This window comes from Lepidochelys kempii, chromosome 2 (assembly GCF_965140265.1).
Source record: "Lepidochelys kempii isolate rLepKem1 chromosome 2, rLepKem1.hap2, whole genome shotgun sequence".
Classification (NCBI taxonomy): Eukaryota; Metazoa; Chordata; order Testudines; family Cheloniidae; genus Lepidochelys; species Lepidochelys kempii.
The window spans coordinates 161604068-161628258 of record NC_133257.1 but is presented as its reverse complement, the minus strand read 5'-3'; the positions used below and the strand labels follow the sequence as shown (position 1 = coordinate 161628258).

Here is a 24191-nt window from a genome sequence, read left to right as displayed (position 1 = left end):
ACAGGTATTTTGAAATAAATTACAAAAATAATTGAAATTGGAGTGATTATGTAGTGTTCTTCTGACAAATAAACTTTGCAGAATTTTAAAATATTGTGCGCAGAATTTAACTTTTTGGCACAGAATGCCTCCAGGAGTACTATTTATACACCAATACAGTTGTGATCAGTAATATGGAAATTAAAAAAAAATTGATTTATACTTTTATTATAGACAGGGCTCGTAAAGCTACCTGTTATTATGGTTGTCCAACACTTCCCTTTTTTAAAGGCCCTGTTGTCAGTTGCTTACAACTTTGCTAAATTTTAACCATTTCCACTGAAATTTTACATCATGTCATGTGGCCGTCTCAGGCAGGCCTTCCCCGCCGCCCCCTTTTAAATAAAAGCTTCAGCCATTTCCAAGAATGAGGCTAGGAAAAAATTCTTTGCATAGCTCTACCATCCCATGCTTTGGAGCAGGGACTGGAAATCTCTCAGGGATGTGGCTTTTGCTGTCCCCTGGAAGTCTGACCAAATTTAACTGACCTATAAGGCTTTGAAAAATGTCAGTTCACACACGTGAACTGACAATGATTTCAGAGAATTTAGGTGCTAAAGAAGATTCTGTCCTCATTGAGTATGCTCCAGACTCTTACGGCTGCTAATGTCAATCAGATGGGGCATACGCCAACCCCACGGAGTGAGTGGGCACGCTTCATCCTCTCACAGCTTGTGTGTGCATGAGTGAGAGACAGGCTTATGCATATGCCATCCCCACAGAGCACATGGTCTCTCTAGCCCAGGGCTACAGAAGCAAAGACAGACTTCCCCCATTGTGGCTGCTCCAGGCTGGAGTGGGGCAGGCAACGGAGCCGACACCAAAAAGCCTCCCTCTCCGGTGCTCTCAATGACAACCCCCAAATGGCACTCTCAAAGCGCAGCAAAGGAAGCAGATTTATTGCAGAAGGGACAAAAACTGGACTGGTTAGAGGGAAAGGAGTAGATTAGGACAAAATGTCTGGTGAGCCTAGGACCTCTCAATGAACGTTAGTTTTGGCATTTCCTTACTTCTGAGTTCTTGAATTTGAAATCTTAAAAGTTCTTTTAGAATAGTTTGCGTGTGTAATTATTAATATTTCAAACAAAGGTCTTTATACAGGCAATATTTAATCACTACTGCCACTGCACAATAAATGGATACATAGCTACCATCTGTAAAATAAATAACATTTGCTTTGGTTCTTACCTGATGGTATGAAAACAATATTAATTCCAAATATGGTGTGAGTGAGCCAGGTGTACAGTCCATAGAACCCAGCCATTTTGAGAGAAGCATCAAACACACCTCTAGAATGATCAAAGAAACCCAATTAAACTACTGATTACAAAAGTGGGGGAAATATCAAAACATGTCCAAGTGCATCATACACTAGTGAAGTAAGTTACTTGGTTCAAATTGTAATGAAGAATAAATTATCCATTTGTTCCCTATGCCAAAGGATGCATTCAACCCAAAGTGGATTTTTTGATTTGCCAAAATTTTCTCAATTGTCAGATTCGGTTAAACCCAAAATGATTCCCCCCCATTTTTTCTAAACTGCCTGTGAGCTGAAAATTCAGTTATTCACACTGCTCTACTTACTAGCTTTATGTGCCTTCCCTTGCTAATAATCATCTACATCATCTCTCTGCTAGGGCTTAAGAACCCAGTAATTTCAACTTCCTCCTGCTATCCTCTCCCTGCTGCCACCTTACTCCCACATTTTAGGAGCTGTATAACGTATCAAATGTTTTTGAAGGAATTTATATATATCTAGTCATTTAAAATGCACCTATTTGAAGTTTTGAGTATATATACACAACTTAAACATTAGGACCAATGTCTCAAATATGAAATCCTCAAACAGACCTCAACTAGAAGCTTGTCATCCAACACAAAACATTCAGCCACTTGCCCAGAAAAGACATGAGGGAGAAAAAAAAAAAAGTTTTGCACAGTGACCTGAAAGTCAACAAATTCAGATCAATATGGGTGGCGGGGCGTGGTTTGAAACATTGTTGATGCTTCACTGAAAACACCCTGGACACTATAGCTGATCTCATTTGCCATAGCGCCACATGGAGAAAAGCATAGTCTGAAATAAAATACTTCAGGGCCTGGTTAGTGCAGAATATACAATATATTTTAGTTATGCTAGAAGGAAACAGCTCAAATCTTTATAAGGAAAAACAATCACAGTAAGCAAGCAAAACACCAGAGCTTGTATAAAAACTTCAAAATACTAAGATACTATCATATTTCAATTATTAGATGAAACAATCAGCATTATTTCTGCACTCTCCTTTTCTATTACATTGAATGCAATATGCCAGTTTTCTCTACAAAAGTTTAAAGAATATAATTTTCTTGTAGTGAAAGTCTGTTTACAGAACTAATTCTGTTTTTAATTACTTACGCTATCAAAATAAATCATATGTGAAGTGTTAGGAAAAAACATAAGTTCTGTTCTGATTAACTGAAATTCCTGTTTTTTACCCACTAGCTTCACAAAACTAGTTTGGCAAGCATTAGTTTAAAACCTGTACACAATTTTGTCTGTAGTTGGTTTCCTTGTCCAAGATCTTTAGAGCAGTGACTTTTAGGTTTTGGTGAGGAAAGCCTTCACAGAGGCTCACAAAGGAAGTGCTACATATGTACCACCAAGCCCGGAAGGAAGCAGTAAAAAAAACATTTCAACTATACCTACTGAGGGCTCTCCTGTTGGTAACACTAAGAATTCATCTCTTCCCTCCTATCTTCGCCTAATACCTAAACTCTTGCCAAAGCAGTTTCCTCCTCTGTCAGGCTCTTCTAGCTCCTGAACCTATTCCAAGGCGTTCCCTTCTAATGATGAAACAAACCCTTCTTCTACAGAACAAAGAGAGCGGTCTGCAACCATTAAGTGAGGCCCCTAATTGGCGATGTGAATTTTTTTTTTTTTTTAATTGCTATATAGCTTGTCAGGAGCCTTCAAAAATAAGAAAAAAAATCATAATTAGGAGGATTCCGTTACACTTTAATACTTAAACATTGGTTGCGGGAACCCAAGTTCCAGTATGGGTTAATATAAAACTTTTAAATCCTCAGGTTTATACTGTCCTTTGAAACTGAATATGAGCTGCTACACAAATAAAGTTGAGGTTAATTTTCTAGCCAAAAATCACTGAAAAGTATCCCCACAGTGTGTCTCTGCTTACTGTCTCTTAGAAGATGCTTGTATACTTTGCCAAAATTAGCATGATACATGGTCTCCAAAGAGATTTTTGAGAGTGGATGGATATTAGTTTTCAGTTTATGAGCTCTGGCTTGAGACAGGTGTCTGAGGTACCAACTTCACTTGAAATTAAACTGTTCCATCTACAGCTCCTTGAAGGATTTTTCGGGTACTCAGTCATTGAAAATTTCCCCATAGCCTATGAAAGAAGAGAGGACTGTCCTACTATGATAAATGTAATAGTAAACAGAAACAAACTCCATGAGCCAAAAAAATCTTTTGGATTTCTAAATATAACTGTGTGTATTAGAAAACAATTGTAAATCTGCTTTCTGCACACAGGAAAGACCTTGAAACAGAGGATCAAATTCATTTTAACATCAAAGTGAAATCTGTAAGAACTGCATCCACTTATGCCATGCACTCAGCTTAAAATAAAGACATTTCAGACACGTCTTTGATAATTAGCAATAGCTAATATATTTTCTTAGTATGCCACAGTTTTAATGAGTATGTAATCTGCACAGATCAGTAAGATTTAATCTCAGTGAGACCATAAAAATCATCACTATGTATCTTTAGAGCTGTGTATTTACTTAGATAAGTTATTTTTGTTAATTACTTATTGATAATGCAGTAGGCTGAGCTTTTAAGTAAGTTTGATAGTGTTTACACTGATAAGCCAGTTATTCATTATGCATATGCCGTTAGAATAATAAAATCCAGGAAATTGACTGGACAGGCTTAAATTTGTTACACTCAAAACTCTGGATCCAATTTCTGCTATCATAACTATGAAGCATATCTCTGAATGTGAGCCCAGTTAGTCATTTTAGTAACTAATATCAACATTATGCATTATCTCCTCCACCTTTGTGATGACAGACCCTCAGAGCGGTTTTGTGCAAAAATCATAAAGTTCTATATTACCATAAAAAGTGGCAGACCTTTCTGACCCAATTTAGCAAGCTAACATTTTCACTCACACAGGAAGGATTTATTTGTGCTTTTGAACCTGCTCAGTTGTGTAATCCAAGAGGGAGGTGTGAATGTTCCTCAGTCTTTACATGTTTCAGCAAAGTCAGAAAGCCAAATGCAAAGGAACACCGTGTGAATGAAACACCACTTGGAGAAGCTGTGGTCTGTAAATGGGATTACAAATTCAAGAACAGTGTATGGCATACCTTGATATTCTTGGTTTTACTTAACTGCAAAAGGCACACACATGATAAAACAAAAGAATAGTAAGTGCGCTCACCTTGTGCTATTCAAGATCAAAATCTGGGGGGTGGGGTGGGATCAGGTTGGATCCCCACCTACTTCTGGATAGTTACATAGCAGCAGTGGCCAGAAACCCACTTCATTTTATCATTTCTACTTAGCCATGAAGTTGTAGATTCTACTATGGTGATTCCTGAATTTTTCCTGTTAGTACTGGATTAGAATGAATGCAGTGAGGCTAGAGTTTCCTGTTAATTTCTTTGTGAAATTTACAGTGATTCTCTCTAATTAGGACTTAAATGAGTTGGCTCCTGGTGATCTCACGCTACCTTTCCCCCATGAGATACCTCTGAGATCACAGCAGGCAAACAGCCCCTAGTCCTACAAAGAAAAGGTAGAAGGACGACATTTAGAAGTTAGGGTTTCTGGACTGTGAAATCTACTTCATGTTTCAGCTGAAAGTATTATTTTACTTCCAGAGCTCTCTACAAGGCCTACTTGTTTTCTAAAGCTTTTCCTGAGCACTGGGGAAAGAGGAGCAAGTGGACTGGGCTGGAGGGAGAGTTTTCATCTGAGGGAGTAGAGTGGGCTTATGTGGGATGAATTTATTGGACACTATCCTAAACTACCAACATGTTTTTATATTAAGGGTACACACGCTGAGCATTGGATGCAAATATAATTAAAAATGGGAAAAAATATGCCGTTCCAACAACTTGTAAAACATAGCATTCCACTGAGTACAGTAAATAGCATGTCAGAAGCCAGCTGGTGGCCCGTCACAGCGCAAAGGCCAGTAATCTGGATAAGGGAGCTCAAGCAACCTAGAATACTTGGTTACTTTTCATCTCTCAGAGAGGTTCAGGAGATACACAAAAGGAAGAAAAGGAGGACTTGTGGCACCTTAGAGACTAACCAATTTATTTGAGCATAAGCTTTTGTGAGCTACAGCTCACTTCATTGGATGCATTCAGTGGAAAATACAGTGGGGAGATTTTATATACACAGACCCATGAAACAATGGGTGTTACCATACACACTGTAAGGTGAGAGTGATCACTTAAGGTGAGCTATTACCAACAGGAGGCGGGGGTGATCTTTTGTAGTGATAATCAACGTGGGCCATTTCCAGACAATTAACTTAGGCTTGAATAAAGACTGGGAGTGGATGTGTCATTACACAAAGTAAAATTATTTCTCCATGTTTGTCGCTCCCCCCCCCCCCCACCGCCCGTTCCTCACACGTTCTTGTCAACTGCTAGAAATGGCCCACCTTGATTATCACTAGAAAAGGGCCCCCCCCACGCACACCCCCGCTCTCCTGCTGGTAATAGCTCACCTTACCCAATCACTCTTGTTACAGTGATTAGGTTACAGCTTGTCAGTTAGATTTTTTGTGAAAAGCCATGACTTTTAGCCCTCTTAAAAGAGTTTGCCCTATCAAGATAAAAACTAAACAATATTTCTTTATATATCCAATTCCACCATGAAAATGTGGAAGGAAAAATTATAGTAAAGTAATTGACTGATTCAGTAAAATTCAGAGACCACTCTACTAAACAAAATGAGATGAGATCAACACTACTTTTGTCCTTAGGAGAAGGTGTATACAGGATCAAGCATGTTTGCCATCAGAGCCTGCTGCTGAGAAAAATCTCTTGGCTAATGTTACAGCCACAAAGAAAAACTATGAATGGGCAATGTGAAGGAATAGGTAGATGAGTTTTCAAATTGTAGGAGACTTGTGAAAATAACATTTAAATACCACAAACTCATCCATTTACAAATCTGGGAATACACTTCTACCATACCCTTAAGCCATTTTACTAGATTAGGAGGGGGGAAAAGACTTGGCCCCATCCCCAGCACAGTAAAAAGGTAAGCAGAGATAGTTATGTACACTTTAGCTGTAAATCAACATAGGATTGTCTTTATGAGACATAAAATGTTCCAAAATAAATCAGTCAATGGAACAGAATTGGACCACCTTTAAGTTTAGTCGGTATATCAGCTTTAAAAGACTTCCTCCAACATGACTTCTTAGAAGATCTTTCCCATAATTTCTATAGCAAAGATGTGATTGACTAAAGAAATGCAGGGTACATCTACACGGCAATTAGACCCCCAGTCAGCTGGCACTGGCCAGCCGCAGGTCTCAGGTTAAGGGCTTTTTAATTGCAGTGCCGACATTTGGGCTCAGGCTGCAGCCCAAGCACTGGAACCCTCCAACCTCACAGCTTTTTAGAGCCCGGGGCTCCATCCAGAGCATCTACACTGCAATTAAACAGCCTCTGAGCCAGAGTCAGCTGGCACGGGCCAGCTGCAGGATTTGAATGGCAGTGTAGACATACCCACAGTGACCCCAGCTTCAATAGCCCAGCAACCACACTATTAGGAGAGATGTGGGCTTGAAGAACAACAACAGAATGTACATTCTTGAAGAGGGATAATATATCCAAGAACTACATCTGTGAAGTGAAAAATCACTCAGGTCCTGTCCTGCCAGAGCTTTAGAACATTTCAACGTCTCTACATTCTCTGGCATAGAACACTGAACATTGTGTGTTCCAGTTTGTGACGAACAAGTCTACATATGGATTAGTCCACTTAAACAAAAAAACAAAAACAAAAAATCCAACCACTGATTCCTTTGAAGGCCACTCAGGCCTGTTCATAGTAGCAACTTAAGGTGGTTTTCACTCCTCCAGAAGCAGATGAGAAAGCATTGACCTTGTTCATGGTGCACCATTCCTGAGATCTACTGCATCTTTTCATAGCCAGACCAAGATCCTCCCTGCCTATTCAAGTAGTAGTCAGCCACAATATTACTAAACAATTAAAAAAAGGAGTAATACTAATCCTGTGCAGGGAGAAGGTTAGGACTGTGACTGCTCAGGCTGGTGAAGAGAGGAAATGACGGATTGCTATCAGGTAGAGATTTTATTTTGCATCCAAGGAGCATGCACATGCATGACCCTGACAGTTTACTGCATTGAGAGGGGTGGCAACTTGTAAGACAGTGCTTGTTACTCCTAACGTGGATCTGTAGAAGCAAAATAATGAGAAGAAAGTTAAAGTTACATAGTTAATCTCTCAAAATGTCTGGAAATGCCATAGTTAAAGTTGCACACTCAACCTTAAAAATGCCTCCTCATATGTATGTGTAGCAATACAGTCTAATTACATTACCACATACAATTTCTCAAATACACTATATAATTGTTCTACACTCTTAGATATGCATGCATAGGATGCTCGAATTCTTTTTAGCAACACATTCACTGTCTTAGCCATTATCTCCTTATTCCCACACATATCCAGTACAAGTTCTCTCACGAAGTACACATTTTAATAATTTTGTCAGCACCTGGGTAGTTCACAATTTTTTTCCAACCACCTACGCAGACTCTCTTAGAAATTAGGCAACATGACAACTAACTACCAGGCGAGCTGAGTTAGCAACACTCGTGGCCTACATGTGTCAGCAAATTCTCACTACCCTTGTTCTTGATGTATGTCATGTAACAGTTTAATTTTCATATAAATTAATTTAATGGATTTTTGGCATATGGACAATAGTATGCAGTACTAGAAAATGTGATGTATTTAATGTTGTAGAAAAAGCTGTACATTGTGTGTGTGCACACACACAAACACACACCTGTGTATAGTTTTATATAAGGTTAATTAAGCAACTCTATATTACATGGTATTTAGATATACTTGTATATATTCATGTACTTTTAATATATATTTTATACTGTACACAATTATATAATAGTCCTCCTACAATTTCATGCCTTAATTGTATGTAAATCTGTTTATATACACTTATAAACACATATACCATACAGATATATAAATATTATATATGTTTATTTATATATGATCTAGAGGAAAACTGGATGAGAATGGAAATACACAAATAGCACTTTCTGGAAACCTGCTGTCTGCCTGGGGAAAAAAATTTTAGCTTTTTAAAATTACTGACCCCCATATATTGCGCGTCGATATATCTGGTTGAGAGAACTAAAAGATCAGGCACATGAGGCAGATGGTAGCCACAAAAACAGAATGAAAATCCTAGGTAGGTTACAATACTGACCGCGTTGGTTTGAAAATATGGAAGCCCTTACACAACCAGCTAATGTTAGCTAAATACACCTCATTTCCCTAGTCTAGAGAGAGCCTAGAAGAGGATAATATTTTCTCAGTATTAGATCATGCAGACAAGTGATTCGGTACATTGAGAGTAGTATATTACTAAGGTCCCATATGCTTTTTTGCAGCTTGACCTAAATGCTGCAGTGGAGCGTTATGGAAGACTAGAAATTCTGTAGTAGCTCTGGAGAAGTTAAAAAATAAATGGGAGGCGGGTTTGTAGAGTAATATGAATGAATAAACTGAATGCCTTTTCCTATTTAATTTTATATTAAAATTAAATTTATATTCACCCTGAACATTAATTTTCAACAGTAACTGGCTCTTATCTAATGCTTTTCATCAGTAGATCTCAAAGCTCTTTAGAAAGGAGATCCATGTCATTACACCATTTTACAGATGGAGAAATGGAGGCACAGAGAAGGGAAGTGACTTGCTTAAGGTCAACCAGCAGGTCAGTGGCAGAGCTGGGAATAAAACCCAGTTCTCCTGAATCTCAGTCCCATGCTCTATCCCCTAGGCCACACTCAGAGAATGGTATTAGTCCAGCCACTGCAGCCATCAGGGAAAACTGGAGATTTGAAATAAAGTGGGTGATAGTTTAGGATTTTGGAACACAGGAAGGTATTGGAGGCTATTTTAAGCTGGGAAATAAGCAAGTTAGCTGGTTATTTCTGTTAAAATTACCAGCAGTAATTAACCAAGTTAGTTAATTATGACATTTAAATTATCATTAGGTTTCAAAATTAACGCTTCACTGTGATCATCAGGTAGTTCATCCTTTCTTTAGAGCTAGTGTCTACCTCATTCTGCACATAACCTGAATCATCACTGAATTCATTTGGAACGTTGAATCTGAAAGGTTTTCACCACCAAAGCCAAAGTGTAGATTCTGGTACACAAATGAGATTCAAAAAGTGGATTCTATGCTGATTTCAGAAAGGCAAAAGGGGAAGGAAGGAAGGAAAATTTTGGAAATGCCATTTTTAACCTTCTACCCCCACTCGATTCATATATTATACTCACTGAAAACAAATGAACACTATATACACACACAGACAAGAACTATAAATTGTGAAAATGCAACTTTTCTGCATTCTTGTGAACAATAAATCTCTGTAAAAGATACTTCTGGTACTGAAAGGACAGACAGTGCATGCAGGCTTCTTTCAAGACTTAGTTTGTTAACATTTGTTTAATAAAAACTCACTCAATTAAAAAGGTATACTATTAACACTTCAGTCAAAAATTCACACATTCTAGCTTTCCTGAGCATATTATACACTTTTACCCTTAATATGCTGGAAGACCATTGTTTTCTCTGGGAACTGTATCACCATCTCATTTTCTTGACTATTTGACTATTCTGTGAAAGCAATAACCTGGATACATTTAGGTGACTGATCAGCTTTTGCATAGCACAGCTCTCTACATCTAAGTTACTACAATAAAAGCTGTTTTATCTGGCACTTCACCAACTGGAAACCTCTATAAACTGCCATTTCTGACCTTCATTGAAATTTTGGTTGGTGCTGGGCCGGCAGGGGGTTTTGGTGTGGGAGTGGGTGCGGAGCATGGGCTCTGGGAGGGAGTTTGGGTGCGGGAGGGGGCTCAGGGTAAGGGCACAGGAGAGGATGCGGGGTGCCGGATCCAGGGGCCGCATACCTTGAGCACCCCACAAGTGGCGACCTATCCCTGCTACTCCTAGGTGAAGGCATGACAGGCGGCTCTGTGCACTACCTCCACCCCACCCTGAGTCCTGCCTCCGCAGATCCCACTGGCTGGAAACCATGGCCAATGGGAGCTGCAGGGGCGGCACCTGAGGGCAGAGGCAGTGCACAGAGCCGTGCCTTCGCCTAGGAGCAGCTGGGACAGGTCGCTGCTAGCGGGGAGCCGCCCGAAGTGAGTGCCCCTCGGATCCGGCACCCCCTCCCACTGGCCCGAGCCCTCTCCTATACCCAAACTCCTTCCCAGAGCCTGTGCCCCAACCCTGCACTCCCTCCTGCACCCAAACTCCCTCCATCTTAGTTAACCAGCATTTTTCACTTACCGGAATTCCCCATTCCCCCAGCTACTGGATAAAACAGCTTTTACTGTAAATAAAAGTTCTGAAGTGTTAATAGAAACCTGGATTGTTCAATCAAGGCACTGTAGGTCTCTGCATCAAACATTGCCTTTTCGCTTTTAGGCAACTTTGGTTCAGCCCCTTTCTTCGTCAGGAGAACCTTTTCTTAAAAATCTGGAGGCCATTTCCTTTTTAGGAAAAACTCAGATCATTTGGGAGAATTTTCTATAACCAAGACTCTCAAGATTTTTAAACGTATTAAAAATGGATGAAGAAAATAACGATAACACTACTCATCTTCCTGATGTTACAAAACTTGAGCTGTTGCTAAGAAGAATGTTTCAAGAATCCAGTCAAAACACTGAACTGGTCTTATGACTTCTATAACACTGGTCAGCCCCCACCAAAAACTGAAAGCTGCAGTAACTTTAAGCCACAGCCATACCCGTGTGCATGCACTCATGTGAAAATATCGCACACACTAAATTGCACTGAGGCCGTGACAACATGCAACTTAGTAATGTGCAATATCTCCACCAGAGCAAGCAGAATGGAAGCTTCAGGGAAGAAGGGTATGGTGCATTCAGGAAGAGAACGACATGCTGCTAAGGGAAAGGAAAATGGTTCAGGCAAAGGTGTGCATGCTGCTACTAAAGAGATCCACGAACTTGAGAATTACCACTTCATCCAATCAGAAATGAGGAGACAAAACATGTATCCCTAAAAGTAGAGGGATGATGCTATCAAGGTGGTAATAGTCAAAGACACAGTGAAATAGTTGGGTGATTATGAACTAACTTCATACAAAGGACTTTAAAGCCTGAATCGAAAACTGACAGCTTCAAGTACCCTGGGAAAGCCGTTATCTGGTAATTTACACTCCAGCTCTCAAAGTACTGCTTTATTTTAAAACAATTACGTTCTGAGTATTTTCACTTACTGAAGTATTAATGACTAATAGATTCAAAAGTCCTGTAAAATCTAATAATGCTAGTTCATATCTGAAACAAGTTTTCTTGTTAGTCTTGAGTGAAAGCCTCAGCAAATATTTCCATCAGCTCAAAACCTTCTTTGGCCAACTAACACTGCATGTTTGTTTGTTTTTCCCCAAAAGTCACCAACGCTGCTGCTAGCTAGGCCATAGAAAGTTCTTTATGGAACGATGGAAGGTATGTTCTCTCCCAGCCACGGAGCATTTGCCTCTGCAGCATCCCCAAGACCTCCTGGCCTCGGGAGCGAGAAGTCTCAAGTGGTAGTGCAGGTGGCATGACTGGGTCAGCCCAAAACTGTATTTTATTTATAATTTTGAATCATATCCCACATGCACAAAATTCAATACAGAGGATCACTTTAAACTAGACAGGACACGTTTCTTAGACTAACAAAATCACCAGCATATTTTTAACAATACCATTAATTTAAATACATAATACTTCTAACTCTCCTAGGGGTACTCTGAAAATCAACACTAACTCCCAATAATTCTAATTTACTCAGACCTCATATGAATGAATTATTAAGGAAATAAACAAATAGTCTACAGATGTAGAATTGATCCGATTATAGTCTCATTACTTTGATTAATTGTGAAATGTAAGCACATGCAGCTTCAGTATCAAGACACATGGCAAATCTTGGTTTATTTCGTCAAACAATTAAAGATTGGTCCCCTTGGTCTTAATCTAACAAACGGAAATTTCAGTCACTATAATTGGTAATAAATGACACAGATCACTGAATGGAACAATGGTTGTTCTAGCATGCAACAGAACCCTGAAGAATTGTGTAAGTCTGCCGAACATGTTATTTCATGGAAGATTAACAACCCCTATTGCCCCTCTTCCACCATGGGTTCTGGCTGAATTTTAAGAAATACACTTTACTACTGAAGTATCATTCATTACACCCTTGGATTGCCAAACAATCCAGTTGACTGATGTAGGTTCTTTCTTAATAATTCAAGATAAGTTTAGGATGGATTATTTTTAGTTCTAACTATGTCAACCTAAGCACTATGCCTCTTGTGAAGGTGGAATTATTAGGTCGGTGTAGTTGGTGACTTACATTGACAGGAGCAACGTTGTAGTGTAGACACTTACAGAGTTAGGTCAACGTAAACTGTCAAATATAAACCAAGCCTGGGGGTAAGAGAGAGTGTTGGAATTTATGGGGTGTGTGGAAAACAACTGTATTAGCAACACAGTAACTAGTTGACCACTAGGGGCATGGGGGAAGTTTGGGGGTAGCGGTGGGAAATCCCTGTAAGGAAAAATTATTTATCTTGTTATTTTGCAGGGTTTTACATGTGGGTCTCATGCCTACAGTAAGTACTTACTTAACTTAACATTTTTGACCTTCTAAAACACCCAAAACTTGGTTTAAGAGCTCTATCCTGCTTCGCTTGCACCAATCTCAAGCACATCATAGACCCCGAACATGCCCAGTCATCTCTTTTGAAGAGCAGAAAAATAAGATCTTCTCTAATTATGTTTAAAAAAGAATTCAAGGAAGGAATAATACCAGATATGAAAGGACAACAGATAAAAGAGCTGCCTTCCAACTCTGAAGGAATCTTACAAGTGATCTTGGTAAAGAATGAAAATCACAAGGTAAGTAAATATACCATATCTGTGTCAGATTCTCAAATTTAGAAAGAATCTTGTCGGATGTTGCTAATTAAAGAGTGTAATTACAAATTAAATAAGGGCTACTACTCACAGGTATGATTTATTTATTTATTTTAAATAAAAGGTTGTAAGATACCTCACAAGGCATGGAACAATAAAAGCTTTTCTGAACATATGCCAACAAAAACTTCGCATCAATGTCACCGGTTTCCATGAAAGAACATTCTGACACTGAAAAACTCAAATGGGTGGGAGGAGTTAGTCTTATATATAAAGAAAAGGAGTACTTGTGGCACCTTAGAGACTAACAAGTGTATTTGAGCATAAGCTTTCGTGAGCTACAGCTCACTTCATCGGATGCATTCATCCACTGAATGCATCCGATGAAGTGAGCTGTAGCTCACGAAAGCTTATGCTCAAATACATTTGTTAGTCTCTAAGGTGCCACAAGTACTTCTTTTCTTTTTGAGGATACAGACTAACACGGCTGCTACTCTGAAACCCGTCCTATATAGAAGTACTACAAGATAAGGGGACCATATAAGCAGTATTCTTCCTTAGAGACTGAATCTGTGCAAACTCTGTAAAAGTACTGAGCAAAACTAATAGGTTGCTTTGCATACAGCCATGATTTAAACATTCCTGTGACTGACAAAGGAAACTGTTCAGTGTTGGATAGAATAAATCTTCACCTTTACCTGACTAACTGCAGGCCTGCCAGATCATAGCAGTGAGAAATAAAATCAGTCATTTCAACACAATTCTTTAAGTTACGGTATTACCTAGGGAACCAGTATTAAAAAAAACAACAAAAAAACCAAAACACACAAAGAAAACATTGGATTAATTTTCTAATGTCTTAAATTCATTCCAAGTTCAACCCTAGGACTTAGGGCAGTTTACACTACAATGTAATTCCAGAGTTCAAACTCAGGCTCAACTCTAACCCTCCTTTCATCTACACACAAATTGCGTTAACCCAGGGCTCAGATCCAGGATCCCAGGACCCTGCAGGGGTGGAAGGCCTGAGCCTGACCCAAACTTGGACCCAGGGTTCAAGTCTTATGCTTTGTAGTGTAGATGCTGTCCTAGTGGACTCGGGCTCTCGGAGTTTGCCAACAGTATTCCACAGTCCCACAGGCTGACACTCTTTGTCCTCTGGAGTCAGGTTTGGTGGACATTCAAGTTTTCCCACAGTGCATCACAAACAAAGGGCTAGAGCAACCATATTTTGGGGAGGGTGCTAAGAAATCTGGGATACGGATGGTTGGACTCAAGTGTGCATAATGCAGTACAGATACTGGATCCCCAGGTTGGAACCCAGGGTTCAACAGGTAATGGCAGGGTCTGCTAACGCAAGCTCTGCTAACCCTGGGTTTACACTGCAGTAAAGGCACACCTTCAGAGGCATGATTCAAAGCGGGATCCACGTGAATGTATGCTCCAAGTACTTAGAAGACTATTTATGGGCTGTTGCACTGCCCAGTTGTGCGTCTAGCTCCTCAATCCCATTCTCAACTGCACCTCCACAATCTGAATTAATGAAAAGGGAACAATCAGGAGTGGAACACATGGCACACAGCAGAGGGCCAACCTGAGATGCGTTTGTCCACACAGAGGCTCATAGCTCAATCAGTTCAGAGAGAAGGTGTCATCAACTTCACGGACGTGGCATCAATGGAACACAGAAGAATAAAAACCACTACTGATTGTCCACAGGAGACCAAACTGTAATTGGTGCAGGCGACTGGTTCATCAAATCTTTGCTGAATGACTGCTGAAAGCCAAGGTACAGGTCGGGCTTCTGAAGCCTCTCACTGACCCAAAAAATTGAGGCAGAACCCTTGAAGCATGAATCTTTTTTGGTTGTACTTTCCCTGTTCCTATGAGTGCATCTTACCTATCATTTGGAAGTATTTCAACTTCTGGGCACTAACTCATTTTAAATAATAAATAGTAAGTAAACCAGCTGCATAGTTATGCCCTGTTGAAAAAACACCAATGTACCAACTAAAATTGTTGCTATTGATTGGAAATCTGGACAAAGGATACCCTGAATCTTGTTCAAAGAACTATGAACACTAGGAGCCATAGCTGAAGTTGAGAATCACTGGGTAACATTTATGAGGCAGCTTCTTCACTGACCACTATCAGGAAAGGACTGACTGAAATGTTCTGGGGCCTCAACTCAGGTGCCTGGAACATGCCCGGTCAGGTAGTTTTTAGAGCAGTGGTTCTCAACCCGTGGCCCAATCAACACACAGCTGCAGCCCCACATAACTTGCTATAGGCCATAGTTAGTATATATATATATTATGTGGCTGCAGCCCACATACTAGAGAGAGAGCTGCATATGAGGCCCACAATGGTAAATAGGTTGAGAATCAGCGGTTTAGAAGAATGAGAACCAAGAGTGAGAATTATGCACTCATGATACCTTTAGAGAAGATTATTAATTTCATTTCTGGTAGCCCCCATTACACTAATATCTCTAGGTTATTTGGCAGAGTTGGGTGCACAGAGATGTTTTGAGGCTGTATTAATGGTTGTAAAATGCTCTGAGAGTCTAAGATGAAAGGAACTAGAGGAGTGCAATTATGATGTTATAATTCATATCAGCACAGTATCTTGATCCTACTACTGTACATCCCAGACTACTATTCATCAGCATGTGATTTAACTAAGGCTACAATTATGTGACGGCGGTCACCACTGTCATGGAACCCCTGAATTTTGACATTTATGTGCTGCCCTGCTTTACCAGTTTGTTAGTATACTTTGATCAGCTGCCATGCATTAACATTTCGCTAGTAGCTCTGATCTAGTAGGGGAAGCAAAAGTGGATGGGAATCTGGGAGGCAATGACCATGAGTTGGTTGAGTTCAGGATCCTGACACAGGGAAGAAAGGTAAGCAGCAGGATACGGACCCTGGACTTCAGGAAAGCAGACTTCGACTCCCTCAGGGAACGGATGGGTAGGATTCCCTGGGGGACTAACATGAAGGGGAAAGGAGTCCAGGAAAGCTGGCTGTATTTCAAGGAATCCCTGTTGAGGTTACAGGGACAAACCATCCCAATGTGTCGAAAGAATAGTAAATATGGCAGGCGACCGGCTTAGCTTAACGGTGAAATCCTAGCGGATCTTAAACATAAAAAAGAAGCTTACAAGAAGTGGAAGGTTGGACATATGACCAGGGAAGAGTATAAAAATATTGCTCGGGCATGTAGGAATGAAATCAGGAGGGCCAAATCGCACCTGGAGCTGCAGCTAGCCAGAGATGTCAAGAGTAACAAGAAGGGTTTCTTCAGGTATGTTGGCAACAAGAAGAAAGCCAAGGAAAGTGTGGGCCCCTTAATGAATGAGGGAGGCAACCTAGTGACAGAGGATGTGGAAAAAGCTAATGTGCTCAGTGCTTTTTTTGCCTCTGTCTTCGCTAACAAGGTCAGCTCCCAGACTGCTGCACTGGGCATCACAACATGGGGAATAGATGGCCAGCCCTCTGTGGAGAAAGAGGTGGTTAGGGACTATTTAGAAAAGCTGGACGTGCACAAGTCCATGGGGCCGGACGAGTTGCATCCGAGAATGCTAAAGGAATTGGCGGCTGTGATTGCAGAGCCATTGGCCATTATCTTTGAAAACTCGTGGCGAACGGGGGAAGTCCCGGATGACTGGAAAAAGGCTAATGTAGTGCCAATCTTTAAAAAAGGGAAGGAGGATCCTGGGAACTACAGGCCAGTAAGCCTCACCTCAGTCACCAGAAAAATCATGGAACAGGTCCTCAAAGAATCAATCCTGAAGCACTTACATGAGAGGAAAGCGATCAGGAACAGTCAGCATGGATTCACCAAGAGAAGGTCATGCCTGACTAATCTAATTGCCTTCTATGATGAGATTACTGGTTCTGTAGATGAAGGGAAAGCAGTGGATGTATTGTTTCTTGACCTTATCAAAGCTTTTGACATGGTCTCCCACAGTATTCTTGTCAGCAAGTTAAAGAAGTATGGGCTGGATGAATGCACTATAAGGTGGGTAGAAAGTTGGCTAGATTGTCGGGCTCAATGGGTAGTGATCAATGGCTCCATGTCTAGTTGGCAGCCGGTGTCAAGTGGAGTGCCCCAGGGGTCGGTCCTGGGGCCGGTTTTGTTCAATATCTTCATAAATGATCTGGAGGATGGTGTGGATTGCACCCTCAGCAAATTTGCGGATGATACTAAACTGGGAGGATACTACTAAATTTGTAGATACGCTGGAGGGCAGTGATAGGATACAGAGGGACCTAGACAAATTGGAGGATTGGGCCAAAAGAAATCTCATGAGGTTCAATAAGGATAAGTGCAGGACTGGAAGAACCCAATGCACAGCTACAGACTAGGGACCGAATGGCTAGGCAGCAGTTCTGCGGAAAAGGACCCAGGGGTGACAGTGGACGAGAAGCTGGATATGAGTCAGCAGAGTGCCCTTGTTGCCAAGAAGGCCAATGGCATTTTGGGATGTATAAGTAGGGGCATAGCGAGCAGATCGAGGGACATGATCGTTCCCCTCTATTCGACATTGGTGAGGCCTCATCTGGAGTACTGTGTCCAGTTTTGGGCCCCACACTACAAGAAGGATATGGATAAATTGGAGACAGTCCAGCGAAGGGCAACAAGAATGATTAGGGGTCTGGAACACATGACTTATGAGGAGAGGCTGAGGGAACTGGGATTGTTTAGTCTGCAGAAGAGAAGAATGAGGGGGGATTTGATAGCTGCTTTCAACTACCTGAGAGGTGGTTCCAGAGAGGATGGTTCTAGACTATTCTCAGTGGTAGAAGAGGACAGGACAAGGAGTAATGGTCTCAAGTTGCAGTGGGGGAGGTTTAGATTGGATATTAGGAAAAACTTTTTCACTAGGAGGGTGGTGAAACACTGGAATGTGTTACCTAGGGAGGTGGTAGAATCTCCTTCCTTAGAAGTTTTTAAGGTCAGGCTTGACAAAGCCCTGGCTGGGATGATTTAATTGGGGATTGGTCCTGCTTTGAGCAGGGGGTTGGACTAGATGACCTCCTGAGGTCCCTTCCAACCCTGATATTCTATGATTCTATGATCTAATCACATTTCAAAGAGGACTAGATCAAAGCAAACTAAAACTGTTAACATGCAGCAGCAGGGTACACACAAGGTTCCCATTATTAGAGTGTGAAATTATCTATTTCTTACCAAGACTGTGCTATGAATTATGAACCATTTTACCATGACAAAATTGTATCTATAGATTTAATATATAAGCCATATCAGATGCACATGCAGTTTTAGCTTATTACTCTCCTTCAAGGTCAGAATCTGGGAAAAACTGATTTATTTTAATTTTTTTTTTTTTTTAAGACAAGATACTTGCCACACTGTGACAAACAAGCAATTTTCCTGCAGGCAGCCTGATGAACTGACAGAATCATAATTTTTTTCCAAATGGCATGAGATCTGACAAACAATGATCAGATATACATGTAACAATAAGCATCAAACCACACTAGCCGTAATAATTCAAGAGAAGTCCCCACCATTAGTCTATTCTGACCATTAGTCCTCAAGAAATTGGTCATTAAGTTCAGCAAAAACTGCCTTATGGAAACCATATTATCTCAAAAATAGTAAGTCCTTTCATTCTCCTTTTTGCTGTTCTACATAACCCACTGTATTTATTCCATCTTAAGGCTGCAGCTAATGTATCCCATATTGATTCCAAGGCCAAAAGGGACCACTGTGATCATCAAGTCTGATCTGAATAACAAAGGCCATAGAACTGCCCCAAAATAATTCCTGAAGTATATGTTCTGGCATGAGGATCCCATATCAGGCGCAGTCTATACTTAAAAATTATACTGACATAGCTATGCTGCCCAATGCTGTGGAAAATGTCCCTGAGCACCGTAGTTAGGTCAACCTAACCCCCTGTGTAGAGGCAGCCAAGTCAATGGAAGAGTTCTTCTCCCAACCTAGCTACTGTCTTTTGGACAGGTGGATTAACAATCTCGACAGAAAAAAACCCTTCCATCAATGCAAGCAGCAGCTACGCTACAGCACTACATTGGCACATCACTGGACCATTGTAGTATAGATATACCCTCAGTGTTATGTCAAACTCTGTAGATGTGTGTGCAACTTAACATTCAGGGTACAATTTAGATTAACAGAGCGAAGGTAGGAAAAGAGACACATACAGGGATTAGGGAACAAGGGTAGACTAAAGAGACCTGACAGCACACACTTCTGCATATCTTTATATCTGCATTCTTTTAAAGTCAAATTTGACTTCTTGCATCTTCAAAATAAAGTCTTTGTCAGCAAGGCAGGCCAGCATCCCCTTATACTTCCCAATCGTTGGCTCTGCTTTATCTACCGCTGATGCCTGTTGTCTCTTTCCTTCCCTACACCTTGCTTCTCTGGCTTTACTTCTCTCCTCCCTTAGTTTCCATCCCCTCCAGTTCATTGTTTTCCTATATACTGATCCAATCCATTGCATTATCTGTGATATGGGTCTACAAAGTGAAACTTAAATTCTTTGCTGAATAGCACTTTGCAGCTAAGAGTATGCCCACAGCCCAAATCAACAAAGCAAAGAAGCTAGTCTCTGCCACTGTGGAATCAAAGATGCTATATAAATGTATGGGGTCATGGAAAGACAACTTGGGAGAAACTGGCCAGGCACTAAAGCACAGAAGCAGGATTGCAAACAGGATGAGTTTACTTAGTGCAGCTCTACTTAGTAACCTAATGAAATGCAGACAGCCCAAATCAAAAAAAGCGAAGAAGCTAGTCTCTGCCACTATGGCTGCTCTGTTCCCTCATGCCATGGGATGAAAAGCAAATAGTCAACTATACTAATGTTTGTAAGCTGCTACTGTAAGAGGATATCTAGAAACATCTTTAGTTAATTATCACAAAATAAGTAACTGTGAAATTAAAAACAGTTGTATTATAAAATGTCTCAGTAAAATGTATTTTTCAAAAGTTCCAACAATTGAAGGGGTTTTTTAGGAGGGGAAAGGGAAGAGACAAAGGTGGCACGTTTAGTGTGGAACAATCTGGATCAAGATTTTCTTCTCTGCCTCATCCCAACAGGGACACACTGGTCTGTTATTAACATACACTAAGTCCTTGAAATATGAGCAGCCACAACTGCACATCCTTAACATGAACAGTTAAAATTAAACTAAACTAAAATTATTCAATATTCATACAACAAAAATATGTCAGTCTCTCAAAAAAAATGGTTTGCCACAGCTAGTGAGAAAGCATCATCATACCTTATGGCCTCTTCCACAGACTGGCCAACTATATTTGAGGATGGGCCTGGCTGCGACAAAGGTGTCAAGCTAATCACCCACTTCACTGGTTTGTAGTACTCATCACTGGAACTTAACAGATAAAACAGCGTGGTCAGGAAAATCACCTGTAAAACAAAACACAATTTGAAAGGAAAAAAAGCATTAAACACTACGCAGATAATAGGATGCAAATATGTTTCAGATCATTTAACATAATTGGGAAATGCAAAAAATGCTATTGGACACACAGACTTAGAGAAATGCATTGCAGGTCATACAGATGGCACATCTAAAAGTAAATCTTGCCTTTGAAAAAGGGATTTGACAGTTACCTGAAAGAGTTCCAAGCAATCATTTTTAATTTTTTTCCCCCAGTGCAGAGGCACCAGTCTTTTATTGCATCTTAGTTTGGAAGAGCTCCCAGAGAATCAGTCAGACTTTCCCTTTTAATCTTAGTGGCATCTTTCTGTCACATATTACACCTCTTATCATTTGAGTGAGACATTTTATTATCCTAGTTCTAATTTTGTCCTCCGTTTCCCCATGTTCCAAGATTCTGGAACCCAGATACTTGAAACTATGTGTTTTCTGTAACAGTCTGCCCATCTAGTTTCAAGAATAAGTCTTCAGTGTTCACAATATTGAAATTACATACCATACGCTCTGTTTTTCCTCTGCTTATTTTGAGCTCATATCGCTCCAGTTATCAAAATCCTCTTCTAGACTACCTATCTTTCTCCCCACTGCACAGAACGATACCTGCAACAGCATGCATCAAGATGCCTCCTTCTGTATATTCCTTGAGGGTATCCAGGACAAGGATAAACAAGAGAAACTTCAGTGTTGATCCCTGACACACTCCCACCTTTACCAAGAGTTTGTCTGTTTCACCACCAGAAGTTCTGAATATTGATATAGCACCTATATATGTGGCTTGAACAACCCACACAAAGTTCTGGTACCATTTTCTCCCTCATACACTACCAGATGACTTGTCTTGGAACTCTGTCAAAGGTCTTTTCAGATCAATAGCAACCATCTTTTTCCTTGCATCTTGGTACCAAGGTCCTTTTCCTCCATGTATTTAGTATCTTTTCCCATCACACGATGGAGCTGTACAAGAATGCCAGCAGAGGGATATCTTCTATTCCAAGCTTTTTCTATGCCTCAGTAGCGATTCTGTTTGAACCTCAGCCTTATTTTTAATTTCTTTTAGAGCACTTGCAGCTTCATCTGGTTTGATAGAAGATGAACTTTGGTGCAGTAGAGCACAGAATAGCATTAGTCTCTTGGATTTTCTTCTTTTAAAAGCTGTTCAAAATACCTTTTCCATCAATCCTTTATGTGACTGTCAACAGTCAACACCAACCTCACTTCCTTTACATGTTTGGTACTTCTGTCTTGTGCTTTCACCAGTCTATACATTCCCTTTTCCCCCACCTTTGTTCTAAGTCTTATGTAAAATTTCTCCAAAACCTTTGCTTTCGCTTTTGTAACTACGTTCCTGGGCAATTTCTTTACATACTACTATTCCTCCACCTCTTGTTTGTTCCTACTACTTCGCCAGAGTTTTTTTTCTCTCATCTTTTACCACTTCATCTCTACTTTACTCCAACACCAAGCTGCTTTTTGAATAAAGGCTCTCTCTTTTGATTCACCCACAACTAGTTTAGCACTCTCCAATATATCCATCATCATTGCCAGTACCAAGCCTGATAGAAAAAGGAGGCGGGCTTGTGTTAGGTTGGCAGCCAGATGTAAAAATTTGCCATAAACTGACAGTGAGTCCTCAAATAAATCAAAACAATACAAGAGTATTCTCTAGAAATGATGCACGGTGCCTCTTGGCCAAGTGTTGTAGGTGAGGGTTACAGTGTAACTTCAGAAGCATGCAGTTTCTAGCCCAGAAATCGAAGATCAGACTGGCACATTGGAATGCTGGTCTACTAACTGGCTGTAACACGGAGCTAGGAAACACTGAAGAGGTGGAGAGTACAGATAGCATGTATCTTGGAAACAAAATGGAAAGTGAAAAAGGCAAAACATACTGGAGAAGGATACAAAACAATTTACTGTGGGACCTCCAACTCAAGAAACAGTAGCCATAGCTCAATGGTAAAATAAAGGAAAGAGTGGTGACAATAAATAGAATCTGTGACAGGTTAATGACGGTCAAGCTGGCTTTTGAAGGTGGATTGCTAAATGCTTCTTAGTCTGACTGTGCGGAGGATGAGAAGCCAACTCTCTGGAAGACGTAAGACAATGCTCTTCAAAAAATTCCAGAAAATGAGGAAATAATTATCGGCACCTACTTAAATGGACATGCTGGAAGAGACAGGCATGGATATAGCAGACAACATGGTGGCCAGGGCTACGGAACTTTACATGACAAAGAAGAAAGCATATTGCACCTGATACAAGCTCATGACCTAGTAGTATCCAACACATTCTTTACAAAAAGAGAGAAACAGCTTATTACCAACAAGAGTGGGAGCCAGACTGACTATTTTTCAGGATTCCTAGAAGAAAACAAAAGATATAAAGGACCACAAGGTGATCGCAGGAAAAAGTCTTACAAGTCAACATAGAACACTCACCTTAGATATGCGTCTTAGAACACAGATAAATAGAAAATGAAAGAGGGTAACACCAAAGATTAGGTAGCAAAAACTACAAGTTAAGGGTGAGGGCTTAGGGAATTGGTTATGGAGAAGATAAGGGCAGCACCACATGTGGAAGGAGTGGATAAATTTGGGGATTTTACAGCAACTATAAGGCATTTTTTCCAGAACTCAAATAATTTGTGTGGCTCTTTTCTACACCCTCTCCAGTTTTTCAACATCCTTTTTCAAATGTGGACACCAGAACTGGGTGCAGTATTCCAGCATTGGTGTCATCAATACTGTACTCAGAGATAAAAATCAACTCCCCACTACTCTTCACTACTCCTTCATTTATACATCCAAGGATTGCATTAGCCTTGTTTTGCCAGAGCATCTCTTTCTGTGCTGCTTTCACCACATAAGCCACACTGCTACTCATGAAAGGGGGAGTTAGAAAGCAGGACAAGAGCTCTCCTGGATGGTTAGGACTGCCCTTGATTATTTTTGAAAGCGAGCCACAGGAATATAATAGGGCAGCACAGGTCTGAACTGACGAGCTGCCGGCAGAACTCGTTCCCACTTGGAACGCAAAGTGTGCAGGACTGGATTACAGCCTGAAGCCCTAGGTGCACTATCGCACAGGACAATTTTAGCTCAGTCTGCATGGCACCACCCTCACACCATAGCCTCTTCCCCTATTTGGAATGGCAGCAGGGGCTTCCCTTTCCTAGGGAGCAACAATGCAGCAGCATCTGAGGACCCTCTCCTATCTTGAAGAAGTAAGAGTGGAAGCAGGGAGTTAGTTGAACTAAATGATACACAGACATACAGCTCATTTATTTGAGCTGATCATTTAATTAATATCAAGTGCAAATGCATGTAATTAGAGCATCACACTCCAACAACTCCATTTCTATGAATGTGCAATTAAATTTTGAAAAAAGAGAACACACTGTGCAAAGTAATGCCAGG

At 40.5% G+C, this 24191-nt stretch overlaps 1 protein-coding gene across 5 annotated transcripts in view; it reads right to left on the bottom strand.

Moving 5' to 3' along the window:
- Positions 1-24191, bottom strand: part of TMEM245 (transmembrane protein 245) — a 121199-nt gene that overhangs the window by 8704 nt on the left and 88304 nt on the right. For 4 of the 5 annotated variants that reach the window (XM_073332665.1, XM_073332664.1, XM_073332666.1 and 1 more), the window contains 2 exons: positions 20596-20741; positions 1228-1328 (listed from right to left, as the gene is read on the bottom strand). In XM_073332665.1, coding sequence (XP_073188766.1) covers positions 1228-1328; positions 20596-20741 — 247 coding nt within the window. Of the gene's footprint in view, positions 1-1227; positions 1329-5773; positions 7500-20595; positions 20742-24191 lie in introns of those variants that run through there. The other variant, XM_073332668.1, reaches the window with a different exon arrangement.